This window comes from Spermophilus citellus (assembly GCF_964194105.1).
Source record: "Spermophilus citellus genome assembly, chromosome: 2".
Lineage (NCBI taxonomy): Eukaryota > Metazoa > Chordata > Mammalia > Rodentia > Sciuridae > Spermophilus > Spermophilus citellus.
Genome location: NC_138183.1, coordinates 178,427,898 through 178,443,038, shown reverse-complemented (window position 1 = coordinate 178,443,038; position 15,141 = coordinate 178,427,898). Strand labels below are relative to the sequence as shown.

Genomic DNA, 15,141 nt, shown 5'->3' with positions numbered 1-15,141 from the left:
AATGAATTTTTATGGTAATATTTCAGCATTAGTTTCAGAATTTCATCAATTACTGTATTTGAATTATAGACTTAACATTTCAAGTAATAATTTTTAAACTTTCCTTTCACCTAAAGTTTAAAATTTTTTTTTTCCAATAACTTTCAGAATGTTATATATGTATGTGAAACATTAGGTTATGTTAAGGGAAGGAATATTGGAGAACAGAGAAAGAAGCCAACAATTATTGGTTACTTACTGTGTATTAAATGAGTTTAAATGAATAGATCATGTAGCTACTATAAAGCTCAGTAGACTCATTGTTTTGAACACATGAAAGCATCATTCTAGAGGAGGAGTGTTGTGGAATGTATCTGTTGAGTTAGATCTACAGAAAGAATAAAAATTTCCAAATGGCTCAAGGCAGGCAGGAAATGCTAGCTACCGTGTGAACTTGGAGAGAGTTTGTGGAATGACCCTGCATGATTAGAACTAAGAAGTTTGATTCACTTAAAATGTTGCAGGAGAGGGAAATGTCACTGATAAATCAGAAATGCCATAGCTTGCTTTTTTTGTTTGTTTTTTGTTTTGTTTTTGTTTTTTGTTTTGTTTGGTTTGGTTTGGTTTGGTACCAGGGATTCTACCCAGGGACACTTAACCACCCCACCAAGTCTCATCCCCAACTCTTTTTATTTTTTAATTTTTGAGACAGGGCCTCACTAAGTTGCTTAGGGCCTTGCTAAGTAGCTGAGGCTGGCTTTGAATTCCCAGTCCTCCTGTGTCAGCCTCACTGGGATTATAGGAGTGCACCACCATGCCCAGTGTGATAGAATGTTTTTTAGTTTTTGAAATTGTTTTTATTTCAGAAAGGTTAAAGTACTAGGTTAAATTCAACTTCCTTCCTTGATAGGAACTTCAGAAGCATTCAGTTTCTGTGTTTTTAATCTCTATAATCAATCACTATAGAGTTCCTTTAATTTAAGAGACTATTTAGTTTACTTATGTCTTCTGAAGGGAAAAAAACACATAATATAACAAAAAGTAAAAATCTATCTGATTTATAAACCAGAGTAGATAGACACAAAACATAAGTTCAGTTCTATAATTTCAGTCATAGTTCAAGAGTAAACTCAAAGACATAAGAAATCCCAGGTCTAGATATCAAATACACTGTTTTCCACTGTGGATACAAAATTTTTGATGGATTTGAGTTTACAATGCACAATGAACAATGTTAAAAATTCCTAAAAACTAGATTCTTTCCTATCTCTCCTACCACAGAGATCTTCAGAATTCATTGATTCACTTAGATAACCAAATGATAAGACATAAAGTGAGATTTCTAATCATTGCTGCTACCAGTGAATAATAGCTTATTCTGATCTAAGCAAAGAGGAAACATAAACGAAACACAAAACCAGTAAGGAAAAAAGTAAAACTAGACATATGGCATGTCAACAAAGTTGGGAGAGCCATAGAAAATATGAAGAATGAGTTTCAACTGACTACATCTGTTCTTCAAGATGAATCTACCGTTTGTTTCAAAGGGACCTCTAAAATAATGAAGGATAACTTAAAAACTGATTATTAGATGGATGTAAATGAACATGTATTACAGATTTCATTTAACTTTAGTTAATAAAAAAAACCAGAATTATGTTAAAAATGGTTCAAAAGGCCAAGTAGATAATTCAGTGGTAGAGAACTTGCCTAGCATGCCCAAGGCCACAGGTTCAGTCCCCAGTACTGGAATAAATTAAAAAAAGAATGGGTTCACGTGGACATGGCAGTGCACACCTCTAATTCCAGAGGTTCTGGAGACTGAGGCAGGAGGATTTTGAGTTCAAAGCTAGCCTCTACAACTTAGTGGGATCTTAAGTAACTCAGTGAGACCCTGTTTCTAAATAAAATACAAAGAATAGTAGGGATGTGGCTCACTGGTTAAGTGTCCCTGAGTTCAATTCCTGGTACCCTTCCAAAAGAAAGAATGGGTTCAAAGAAGAATTTACAGATAATACCAAAATGTATCAGTTCATCAGGAATGTCAGATTTAATCAAGAGTAATTAATATACTTAACAGTAGGAAAGCTGGCATATTTCATAATAAGGGAAGATTCAGATGAAACTTCACTAGATACCAATTCATTGGACATGAATTATTTGTGGTACAGAGATGTAAAATAGTCTAGTTGAAGATAATAAATGAGAGGAGTTCATTACAAATGATTTAGCATCTTTCACAATTTTCTCTTACAGGAGTATATTCATTCATCTCACAAATATTATTGAACATTTACTAAACTCCAGGTGCCATTCTGGGATCTTGGGGTTCAGAAGTGAACAGAGGAGGCAAGCAGCCCTATCCTATGGAGCCTACATCCTGGAGATCAGTTTGTTTGGGATGCATTGAGTTTGTAGTGATGATAGGATAAACATGCAGATTTTTTTTTTTTTTTTTTTTTTTTTGGTACTGGGAATTGAACCCAGCTACATCCTGAGCCCTTGTAAGTTTTTATTTTGAGACTTAAGTCTTACTCAGTTGCTTAGGGCCTCAATAGTTGCTAAGGCTGGTGGGATTACAAGGGTATGCCACCATGCCTGGCTCACAGATATTCATTTGAATACCTCTGGAAGTCAAAACTACTAAAAATAAAAAAAGATGTAAAGATTAAAGACTTAGATGAGATTCTTTGAGAGTCTGAGCAGATGGTCTATGTTTGTTTTCATGTTTGGACTAACATTTTTCTTCAGTTCTCATTTGTTACATTAACTCTTAATTTTCTTATTTAATGACATAATATCAATAAATTTTAGCTTCTTACTAGTCATATATTTTAGGATCATATTTTTAGAAACATGCTAAACAATATTTATGTATTTATATATTATCATAATCATCATCCTCATTATCATTTTTGATGCTGGTTATTGAACCCAGGAACTTGCTCATACTAAGCAATGCTGTACCATTGAGCTGCACCCCAGCTGTGTTATGAATTTTTATCTCTCAGTAGCAAAAATAATTTACTTAATGCCTTAAAATGTAAAAACCATTGAATAGTTTTCTCTCCATGGTACTTTTAGTGGAATGCTGCATGTGGATTAATTGTGTATTCTGAAACACACTGTAATTTGGTGGGACACAATATAATAAATATAAATATAATAAAATAAAAATAATCACAAATTGAAACCAACTGGTGCCTCCATCCCCAAAATAAATAAAGGCTTATTATGTTCTCTTGTGAAAAAATGGTTTAACATTTTCCCATCTCATTCTGGATTCATGAAACTTTTTTTTTTTTTCCCTATCTGGCGGAGCTTGATTGTACTTTCCCTTTTTTTCTAATTTGGTTAGTTTATATTCATGAATGACTATTTAAAATCAGAATCAACAATGAGAGTCTGAAAATTTTTTATTATGTAATTGTGCATTTTAGCAGGAGCTTCACAAGTTGTCATTTAACAGAATTTATCATGGTTCTCACAGGCAGCACTCAGGCAGTTCTTTAACTGTGTACCTAGGGATTACTTTCATAGTCTTGAAGAAAGTTATTGAACAGTAGGAATTAATATAATTAATAGAGTCATGCATCACTCAATATGAGAATATGTTCTGAAAAATGCATATTAGCAATTTCATTATTGCTTGAACATTAGAGAATGTACTTAGACAAATCTAGCTAATTTGCATTAAATACAAGATTTATGAGGCTTTTGCCAGTATAACATGGAATAGTATTTTATAACCAACTTACTTTTAATAAATAGAAGGTATACACTCTAAAGAAGTGATAAAAATAATATTATGTACTATGCATAATTGCACATGCTACACTTTTATATGGCTGGCAGTGCAATAGTTTAGTGGACAGCAGCATCTCCACAAATGTACGACTACTATGTTAGGCTATGACATTACAGCAACTATAATGTTACTAGACAATAAGGATTTTTCAGGTGTATTATAATCTTATGGGACCACCATCATAGATTATAAAGATAAATGTTCAAATAATAGGCTTATGTTCCTTCTGTTTATTAATTAATAATAGGATGTCTTCATTAATGTTTTAATACTTAAAGTAAGATGCATTTAAAGTTTTTTGAATAAATGCCCAAGATATTTAATAGACTACTTAGAATTGCAAATAAGTATCCATAATACAGCTTTGAGAAGGAAGAATATAAATATTAGGTAGTTTTGAAAAACTGACTTCAAATTGCATGCTTAAATACTTAGGTGTAAATTGTCACAATGTCTGCAACTTCCTTACAAAGCAGCTCCCTTACAGAGCATTCAGTATTAAAGATTGTTGAATTTAGGTGATTGATATACGTATTTTTATTCTTGTATAATTTTCTGTAGTTTTGTGATTTTTCATAATAAAATGTTGGAAGAAGGGCTGGGATTGTAGCTCAGTAGTAGTTTTTACTTGCCTAGCATGTGTGAAGCACGGGGTTCAATTCTCAGCACCACACATATCTAAGTAAAATAAAGGTTCATTGACAACTAAAAAAAATGTTGGAAGAAAACTGTAAAACTGTAAATATAATACCATATTTGAAGTAATTCATTCCTTTTAAAATTCTAGGAAAGTTAGAATGCAAGTTCATAACACCAATAAAATTACAAGGATTTACAATGTAATTGGAACTATTAGAGGATCTGTAGAACCTGGTGAGTCATCAAGTTCTTTTAGCAGTTTTTACAAAGATTAAGTCTAAGAAAATATGAATTTCAGTCATCAATTGATATTTTTCTGACTTATTTGCAACTACTAAATTTGGGGAAAATTGTACAACTCTAAAGGTTTTACTTTTTGCTGATTATTTTTTTTGTGGGAGAAACTCAAGCAGGAGGAAGTTTAATTTGAAGACATACATTACAAATATTTATAATGTATTCAAAGTTTTTGTTTTCCAGACAGGTATGTTATTCTGGGAGGGCACCGTGACTCTTGGGTGTTTGGAGGTATTGACCCAACTACTGGGACAGCCGTTTTGCAAGAAATTGCTCAGAGTTTTGGAAAATTGATAAGAAGAGGTAAGTGATAAGAGAATGTGACTTCCTTATATTTCCTTTATTCCTAGGCAGGTGTACCTAACTCTGTATTTTAACAATGATTACAGGCTGGAGACCTAGGAGAACTATCATTTTTGCCAGTTGGGATGCAGAAGAATTTGGACTGCTGGGTTCTACAGAATGGGCTGAGGTAAATAAGATGGCCAAGGTTCTTGTTACTGTTTTGATCAACAAAGAACAAATATATAACTCAGGATGAGCACAGCTAGACTCCATTACTTTATATGGTTTTAATTTGGAGAATGATTGGACAGAATTTAAGAAATAGAATTTGTTTTTACTTTCTTATTAGTTTGGCAAAACAGAATAGCCTCTTAGTCAACAAACAAATCTACTCAAATCTATTTGCATTTGTTTTGTGAAAATAAAATCAGTAACTTCAACATTAGGAAGCACTTTTTACATGTAAATTGAAACTAATTTTCAAATTTTTAAAGTTTCCTTGGAGGTCTTCTGGGAAAGCTTATTTAATTAAGATGATTATATTCTGATAACTATTTCACATTTACAAATTCCAGATAAAATAGCAACCATAGTTACATTTTGCCTTTTATAACATATATACCATTTGCTAACGATATATATGTTGTAAAAGGATATATATAAAATGATAACTTTGTAACTTGGATTACTTTAATAAATCAATTTACTGTGTAGTTTCACAGGTTCATTTTTCCTTGAGAGATGATTGATTTTCATTCATAACTGGCTCTGAATTCTCTAAGTGTCATATGCTCCTTTCTTTTGTTTATTTCCTATGCCTCCCTATTGAGTAATCTCTAAGTTCTTCTGTGTTTGAGGTGAGCTCATACATTTTTATAAATTTAGGTGCACTGTGAAAGTACTTGCTATCTTTCTACCTGTATTTAACTTTTGTCAGTTCAGATTGTATGGAGTTCTTATGAAGCATGCATGTGTGTTTTGCATTGTGTTTAGTTTAAAAAAATGCCTCCCTCTTGACTCATTTCCTCTTGCATTACTTTAAATTTATGAAAATAATACAAATCAAGTAATCATGAGAATACAATCATGCACAGAGATACTTATCTGATATCACTTATGCTTTGTTGATCATATGTATGTTGTAGATTTTAATTTTTACATTAGTATTCTGAAGGCATGTTGGAAGAACATTACTTTAGATGAATCAAATATTAATTAAGAATTTATTTTTAGAAATATGTAATTTCTTATGATACATATATACATAAATACATATGTCTGTTTCTTTAATTTCAGAAGCTCAGAGTAAAGAAATTTACAACAGAAAGTGATTAATATGTTTTGCATTAACTTATATAAATAGCGATTAAGAAATAATACTTGTCCTAGTTTATTACCAAGACTCTTTATTCATATTCAACAGCAAACTTAACACTTATAAATACACATGAGAAATCTTCTTTATTTCCATTATAAACCTGTTATAGTGGAAGCTCCGAGTACATTTCTATGTAATGAAAAGGCAGCTATCATCTTGCCTTTGTAGGCAAGAGCAAAGAGGTGACAGTTATTTGGGTCTAGCCATACCGCCTTAAATGTATTTACTATAACTTGTTCTCATGAGGAAGAAAGCTTGAAAGAGAGGTAAAGGGCTCTCTCAGCATGTTCCCTTCTGTGTATGTGTGTGTGTATGGCAGAATTACTTTTGTTCAAACCTGTCACTCCTTCTTTCTACCATTTTTTCCTCTGTTCTTTTTTATTTTTCACTTCTTTATATTTTTATTAACATAGTATGAATATTTTCTATTTTTGCTTTTAAAATGGTAACTTTACATGGGTATTCACTCTTAGTGAATCTCAACAGGAGTGAAGATTAATCCTCAAGGATACCTGATGATACAGATTTCCAGGCCTCACATTGAGCAATTCTGATTTAGTGTATCGGGGCTGAGTCCCCAGAATCTGGGAACCTCATCCCTACATCTATTGATTCAGAGAATCAAAGAACCACATATTGAAAATGTTTCTTTTTCTTTGGGTCTCTCTGCGATTACTATATATATTAGCGACTGATTCATAGTAATCTTCTTTCTTGTTTTAATTGCATAATGTTTTCAACCAACCAATTATCAACATTATCTCAGAAGCTATGGTCACAGGCAGGTGTAAGTATTTGGTTATAAAGATATTTGCAGATCACTCTTCCACAAAACTATTGTGCTTATTTTGTTTATATTTTTATGATAGTAAATACTGTGAATTAACAACTTTGCTTCAATTATAGGAGAATGTAAAAATACTCCAGGAGAGAAGTGTTGCTTATATCAATTCAGATTCATCTATAGAAGGTAAATTTTATTTCAGTTTTAAGTAATATGTTTAGAAAGTAAATTTTACTTAGAGTAATTTTCCTTTATGGTTATTATGCATTATGTGTTGTTTAAGTCTATAAATTCCAACTTATTATCTATTTCAGATATTCTGTTCCTATGAGACTTCTCAGTAATAACTTAATTTTCTATTTTACCATGGAGAAAATAATGATTCATATCAATTATTGGGAATCATAACTAACCTATTGCTCTTAGTTTCTTTGTTATATTTACCATATTTATTTGTCTATCTTGGTCTACTACTTAAACTCTAGTATTAACCACATTTTTGCTATGGATATATTAAATAAATTTTGGTAAAAATATTCTACAGAATATTTCATACAGAAATATTTCCTGTAATATTTACAGAATATTTTATATAGATATATTTCCTATTTTAAAACAATTTCTTAAAAAGTATAAAAAGACAGGAATATTTCCTGTATTTATTGGAATATGCACAAACTCTTTCCTTTTGAATTTGACATATGTATGTCCCTAGTCTTTTGTTGAATTTTAATTTTTCTAGATGAATGTCAGAGCATACATACATACTCTAATATCTTGATATGTAATATTGAAATGAACGAGTGAATACAGATGGAATTCTGTAGGCTTATACTGCTTTTGCCTAAGAGAGATACTGCCATAAGGATGAGGTCTGAATTGTGTGGGAGCTCTTGCCTCAGACACCTAAGGCCATTTACTCCTTTTTCAGCCCAAAATATGTATGGCAGATTCTCCTATTCCTGGAGAGAAAATTCTACCCTCTTTTATTCCATGGGAATGATGCATTTGATATAAAGACTGCTATATCTTATTTAAAATTTTAAAATAATGTAAGAATTAAGCACAATTCAAGTTTCATTTGGAAGTATGAAATAGTAGTTTCATTTATTTTTCAGGCAATTATACTCTCAGAGTTGACTGTACACCCCTTCTTTACCAGTTGATGTATAAACTGACAAAAGAGGTATATAAGATCTGTCTTACTATGTTTTCTGATGAATGGATATATGAATAACACTTTTTTCCCTTAAGCTAGTGGCACTTAATTTTAAGTTGGTTGACTCATATAAAGGACAAATAAAAACAAAACTTTTAATATGAAATTTACTATGTGACATAAATGTGAAGATAGTATTTCCAGTCTGTTCTTTCTAATAATAGTGCTTATTAATTGTATCCTAACTTATAATGTATAGTAGGCTCAATATTAATCTGACAGAGCATTTTGTTACACTGAAAAGAACATTGAACTGCTACAGAAAAATCTCAGAGTTCAAAAAATTGTGTTTCCCAGCAACTCCTTTCATACAACAAATATAAATTGGATGGTTACTTTGTCAGGTCTCATAAGATAAAGTTTGGCAACAACAATGATAAAAGTAGAAGACCATCAAAACTAAAAACTTTGAAAGCTAGAGAGGACACAGACTCACCATTTTGCCCTGGCTGGTCTTGAACTCCTGGGCTTGGGCAGTCCACCAGTCTCAGCCTCCCCAGAAGCTAGAGCTGTAGGAATACCATTGTGCCTGTAACCCAGATAGTTTCTAACCTGAGGACTTGGTACTGAGGATTGAACCCAGGGGCACTCAACCACTGAGTCACATCTCCAGCCCCCTTTTGTTATTTTATTTAGAGACAAGGTCTTAGTGAGTTGCATAGGGCCTTATTAAGTTGCTGAGGATGGCTTTGAATTTGTGATCCTCCTGCCTCAGACTCCCAAGCCATTGGGAATACGGGCTTGTTCATGCCCAGCAAATATATAGTTTTATAATGGAATAAATTTAGTTGTTTCTGTTCTTAATCACCAGTATTTGATTATCTTTCTAGATGTCTAGCCCAGATGATGGTTTTGAGAGTAAATCACTTTACGAAAGCTGGTTGGAAAAAGACCCTTCACCTGAAAATAAAGGTTTTCCTAGGTAAATCACTTACATTCATCTTTTCTTCCATAAATTCCCCTCTGCCCCACATTTCCCCAAACATGTAATCCTCATATGTATCATCAATAATTGGAGTGAATTTTTTAATGTATATATATATATATATATATATATATATATGTATTTTTTAATTTATTCTGATTTGTTATACATGATGGCAGAATGCAATTCATTTCATATTATACATTTAAAGCACACTTTTCAAGACACTGGTTGTACACAGAATATTTTCACACCATTCATGTCTTATACATGTACTTAGGGTAATGATGTCTAACTCATTCCACCATCATTCCTACCCTATTGCCCCCTCCTTTACCCTCCCTCCCCTTTGTCCTATCTAAAGTTCCTCCATTCCTTCCATGCTCCTTCCCCCAATTGCCATTATTCATCTGTATCCTCATATCAAAGAAAACATCCAGCTTTTGGTTTTTTGGTGTTGGCTTGCTTCACTTAGTATTATATTCTCCAACTTCATTTACCTGCAAATGCCATGATTTTATTCTCTTTTATTGCTGAGTAATGTTCCATTGTGTGTATATACCAAAATTTCCCAATCCATTCATCTACTGAAAGGTATCCGAGTTGGTCCCACAATTTAGCTATTGTGAATTGTGGTGCTATAAATATTAATGTGGCTGTGTCCCTATAGTATGCTATTTTTAAGTCCTTTAGGTATAGACCTAGGAATTGGATAGATGGGTCAAATGGTGGTTCCATTCCCAGTTTTCCAAGGATTCTCCATTCTGCTTTCCATATCGGCTGCACTAATTTGCAGTCCCACCAGCAATGTATGAGTGTACCTTTTCCCCCACATCCTCGCCAACACTTATTGTTGATTATATTCTTAATAGATCCATTCTGACTGGAGTGAGACAAAATCTTGGAGCAGTTTTGATTTGCATTTCTTTAATTGCTAGAGATGTTGAACATTTTTTTCATAAGTTTGTTGATTGATTGTATATCCTTTTCTGAGAAGTGTCTCTTCAGTTCCTTGGCCCATTTATTGATTGGGTTATTTGTTATTTTGGTGTTAAGGTTTTTTAGTGCTTTATATATCCTAGAGATTAGTGCTCTGATGTGCTTGTGGTAAAGATTTGTTCCCATTCTGTAGGCTCTGTATTCACCTCACTGATTGTTTCTTTTGCTGAGAAGAAGCTTTTGAGTTTGAAGGAATACCATTTTTCTTGGTTTTAATTTTTGCGCTACAGGAATTTTATTAAGAAATCTGGGCACTTCTCAGAGAAGGACATACAATCAATCAACAAATACACGAAAAAATGCTCACCATCTCTAGCAGTCAGAGAAATGCAAATCAAAACCACCCTAAGATACCATCTCACTCCAGTAAGATTGGCAGCCACTATGAAGTCAAACAACAACAAGTGCTGGCGAGGATGTGGAGAAAAGGGTACACTTGTACATTGCTGGTGGGACTGCAAATTGGTGCGGCCAATTTGGAAAGCAGTATGGAGATTCCTTGGAAAGCTGGGAATGGAACCACCATTTGACCCAGCTATTCCCCTTCTCAGACTATTCCAAAAGACCTAAAAAGAGCATACTACAGGGATACAGCTACATCAATGTTCATAGCAGCACAATTCACAATAGCTAGACTGTGGAACCAACCTAGATGCCCTTCAATAGATGAATGGATAAAAAAAATGTGGCATTTATACACAATGGAATATTACTCAGCACTAAAAAATGACAACATCATGGAATTTTCAGGGAAATGGATGGCATTAGAGCAGATTATGCTAAGTGAAGTTAGCCAATCCCTAAAAAAACAAATGCTGAATGTCTTCTTTGATATAAAAGAGGCGATTCAAAACAGAGCAGGGAGGAAGAGCATGAGAAGAAGATTACCATTAGACAGGGACGAGAGGTGGGAGGGAATGGGAGAGAGAATGGGAATTGCACGGAAGATAGTAGGAGACCCTCATTGTTATGCAAAATTACATATAAGATGATGTGAGGGAGAAGGGAAAAAAAGAGAGAAATGTATAACAGTAGATGGGATAGAGAAAGGTGAAAGGAGGGGAGGGGGGAGATAGGAAGGGGATAGGAAGGGCAGCAGAATACAACAGACACTAGTATGGCAGTATGTAAAAATGTGGCTGTATAACCAATGTGATCCTGCAATTTGTACACATGGGAAAAGTAAGAATTCATACCCATTTGAATCAAATGTATGATATATGATATGTCAAGATCATTGTAATGTTTTGAGCAACTAGTAAAAAAAAAAAAAAAAGTTGGGGCCTAAATGGACATGATGGAGATTTGAGTCTACTTTTTTTTTCATTAGGTGCAAGGTCTCTGGTTTAATTCCTAGGTCCTTGATCCACTCTGAGTTGAGTTTTGTGCATGGTGAAAGAGAGATTTAATTTCATTGTGTTACATGTGGATTTTCAGTTTTCCAGCACCATTTGTTGAAGAGGCTATCTTTTATCTAATTATGTTTTTGGCACCTTTGTCTAATATAAGGTAACTGAAGTTTTGTGGGTTAGACTCTGTGTTCTCTATTGTGTACCATTGGTGACAGGTCTATTTTGGTGCCATGGAGTGAAGTTGATAAAAGCTTTCTTCTCCCAGGTTTTGTTCTGCTAATCATCCAGCACAGCCATAGAGCTATAATCTCTATTATAGGTTATATTTTTTAACCTATAATAGAGCACAGATGGATGTAATTTTGCAAATTTTCAATCAAAATGTTTTTGCTATATTATTAGTCACTATTTGGTATTCTTATATAAAATTTTATTCCAATATGTAGTAGATACTAATAAAAATATAACTTCCCATGATATTGATGAAGGGAAGAAAAACAAATGATGGACTATTTGCTTGTAAATTTACTAAGAGGCATTGTTAGCAACCACCAAATTGTATTGACCTGTAATTATTTTAGATTATATATATATATATGTTATATCTATGTAATATTATTATATATAATATATACAGATTTTGTATATAGAACATATACACAGATTATATATAAAGATTTTGTATAATATATAATATGTTAATTTTTTCCCCTTTTCATTCATGCAACAGCAGCTTCCTTGAATTTATTGTATATTTATTTTCTACTACAGTGCTATTTCTAATACTAGTAAATGAAGGTGGAAGTTAATAGCCTCATTTCATATCCCAAATCAGTCTTTTGAAAGCTTAAATGTGTTTCTTTCATAAAAGTTTCACATCCTTGTTCAACAAAGAGTAGAATACAAAAGATATTTTAAGAGCATACAAGGCCTCAATCTCAAAACACATCTAATAATCTAGTAGTTTGGAAATATACACTTTCTTTTTCTTTTGGCATTTTTAAAATGTGTTCTAATTAGTTATATGTGACAGTAAAATGCACTTTAACATATCATACATAAATTAAATATAACTTCTCATTCTTCTGATTGTACACAATATAGAATCACACTACCGGTTGTGTAGTCATTTATGCATACAGGGTAATAATGTCTGATTCATTCTCCTATCCTTCCTACCCCTGTATCCTCTCCCCTCCCTTCACTCCCTCTGCCTAATCCAAAGTAACTCTACTCTTCCTTAGTTGCTGCCTGCTTGCCTTATTCTGAATTAGCAGCTGCATATCAGAGAAAACATTTTGCCTTTGGTTTGGGGGATTGGCTTACTTTACTTAGCATGATATTCTCCAGCACCATCCATTTACCAGCAAATGCAATCATTTCATTCTTTAAGACTGAGTAATATTTCATTGTGTGTGTGTGTGTGTGTGTATGTGTGTGTGTGTATACACACCATATTTTCTTTATCCATTCATCTGTTGAAAGGCATCTAGGTTGGTTCCATAATTTGGCAATTGTGAGTTGAGCTGTTATAAACATTGATGTGGTTATGTCACTGTATTATGCTGATTTTAAATCCTTTGGGTATAAACAGAGGAGTGGGATATCTGGGTCAAATGGTGTTCCATTCCATGTTTTCTAAGGAATCTTCATACTGCTTTCCTAATGCTTGCACAATTTGCAGTCCTACCAGCATGTATGAGTGTACCTTCTTCCTCACATCCTCACCAACAATTATTGTTGCTTGTATTCTTGATAATTGCCATTCTGACTGGAATGAGATGAAATCTTGGAGTAGTTTTAATTTGCATTTCTCTAATTGCTAGAGATGTTGAACATTTTTTCATATATTTGTTGATCGATTCTATTTGTTCTTTTTTAAAGTGTCTGTTCAGTTTCTTAACCCATTTATTGACTGGGTTATTTGTTTGTTTGTTTGTTTGTTTTCTGTTAAGGTTTTTGAGTTCTTTATATATCCTGGAGATTAGTACTCTATCTGAAGTGCATGTGGTAAAGATTTTCTCTCATTCTTTAGGCTCTCTCTTCATGTTATTGATTGTTTCCTTTGCTGAGAAAAAGCTTTTTAGTTTGAATCCATCCCATTTATTTATTTTTTTTTTTTTTGTGCTTTAGGAGTCTTGTTAAGGAAGTCATCTCCTAAGGCAACATGGTGAAGATTTGGGCCTGCTTTTTCCTTCTATTAGGCACAGTTCTTAATGCAAATATAATATTGCATTCTGCTTTATTGACTCACCATTAGTTCACAAAAAATTTTCACATCATTAGATCATGTATGTACATGCATATATATGCATGTGCATATGTACAGTGATTTTAATTATATGCAAATAAATATATAATAAATAGATTTGTTTTTGGAATGAAATGAGGCACACATAGATTCTTCATGATCTTAAATATAGATTTCCTTGTGGCAAATTTCATATTGGACTATAGTTCTCCAATGTAGGCACCATAGCTACATTGCTTTGCACTTTTCTTAGATGCTGAAAATTTGAAAGATGGCTTCATCACTAGGCTACAAGTTTTGATGACACTGCCAATCTCTGGTTGTCTTCAATGCAGATTTATAAATTTATTACAGTAATTTTCCAATGTAGGCTAGGAAAAAATTACCTCAAAGGCTATTAGCTTGTACTAATCCTTGTAGTACATACACTATGTAATTTCTTACTACTCTTGGGGCAGGATTCATTAATCATCTGCTTAACTTTGTGTTATCTAATTATATATCATGTATGTATGTATTTTTATTTATTTTTCCATATTTTACATCTAGAATCAACAAGCTGGGATCTGGAAGTGATTTTGAAGCTTATTTTCAGAGACTTGGAATTGCTTCAGGCAGAGTTCGTTACACCAAGAACAGGGTAAGCCACTTTATTATTTTCAATATATAGCATTTGTGTTAGTCAGCTTTCCATTACTGTAACAAATACCTGAGGTGAACAACTGATAGAGAGAGGTTATTTGGACTCAGCATTTGGGAGAATTGTGTCCATGGTCAGTGGCATCACTGCTTTTGGGCCTGGTTGAGGAAGCACATCTTGTGGGGAACACATGGTGCAGGAAAGCTGCTGACCTAATTACAGCTGGGAAGCCAAGAGGGAAATAAGAATAAGAAGTATTGCCACTAACCTTCCAGGCTATCATGCCCCAAAGACCTAAGACCTCTCACAAGGCATACTTCTTAAAAGTTCTGCTACCGTCTAGTAGTGCAACCTGAGGACCAACCCTTTAACTCATGGGACTCTGGGGGACATTTCAGTTCTAAACTATAGGAACAATGTAATGAATCCACCTTCCATTGGTGAGGAACTGTTTTCTGAGTTGTTTGGCATTGGGCACTAGATAGACATGTGGCCTGGGAAGAACTCCAGGGATGCAGACAGACTGCCTGCTCTTTTAGATAAACCAGGAAGTAATTTGGATTATTTTGTGAGTATTTCACTACT

At 33.4% G+C, this 15,141-nt stretch overlaps 1 protein-coding gene across 1 annotated transcript in view; it reads left to right on the top strand.

Annotated features, from left to right (window-relative positions):
* Positions 1–15,141, top strand: part of NAALAD2 (N-acetylated alpha-linked acidic dipeptidase 2) — a 59,672-nt gene that overhangs the window by 18,010 nt on the left and 26,521 nt on the right. Inside the window, exons 9-15 of the mRNA XM_081273029.1 lie at positions 4,575–4,660; positions 4,907–5,026; positions 5,113–5,195; positions 7,293–7,356; positions 8,289–8,356; positions 9,220–9,311; positions 14,466–14,556. Coding sequence (XP_081129155.1) covers positions 4,575–4,660; positions 4,907–5,026; positions 5,113–5,195; positions 7,293–7,356; positions 8,289–8,356; positions 9,220–9,311; positions 14,466–14,556 — 604 coding nt within the window. The remainder of the gene's footprint in view (positions 1–4,574; positions 4,661–4,906; positions 5,027–5,112; positions 5,196–7,292; positions 7,357–8,288; positions 8,357–9,219; positions 9,312–14,465; positions 14,557–15,141) is intronic.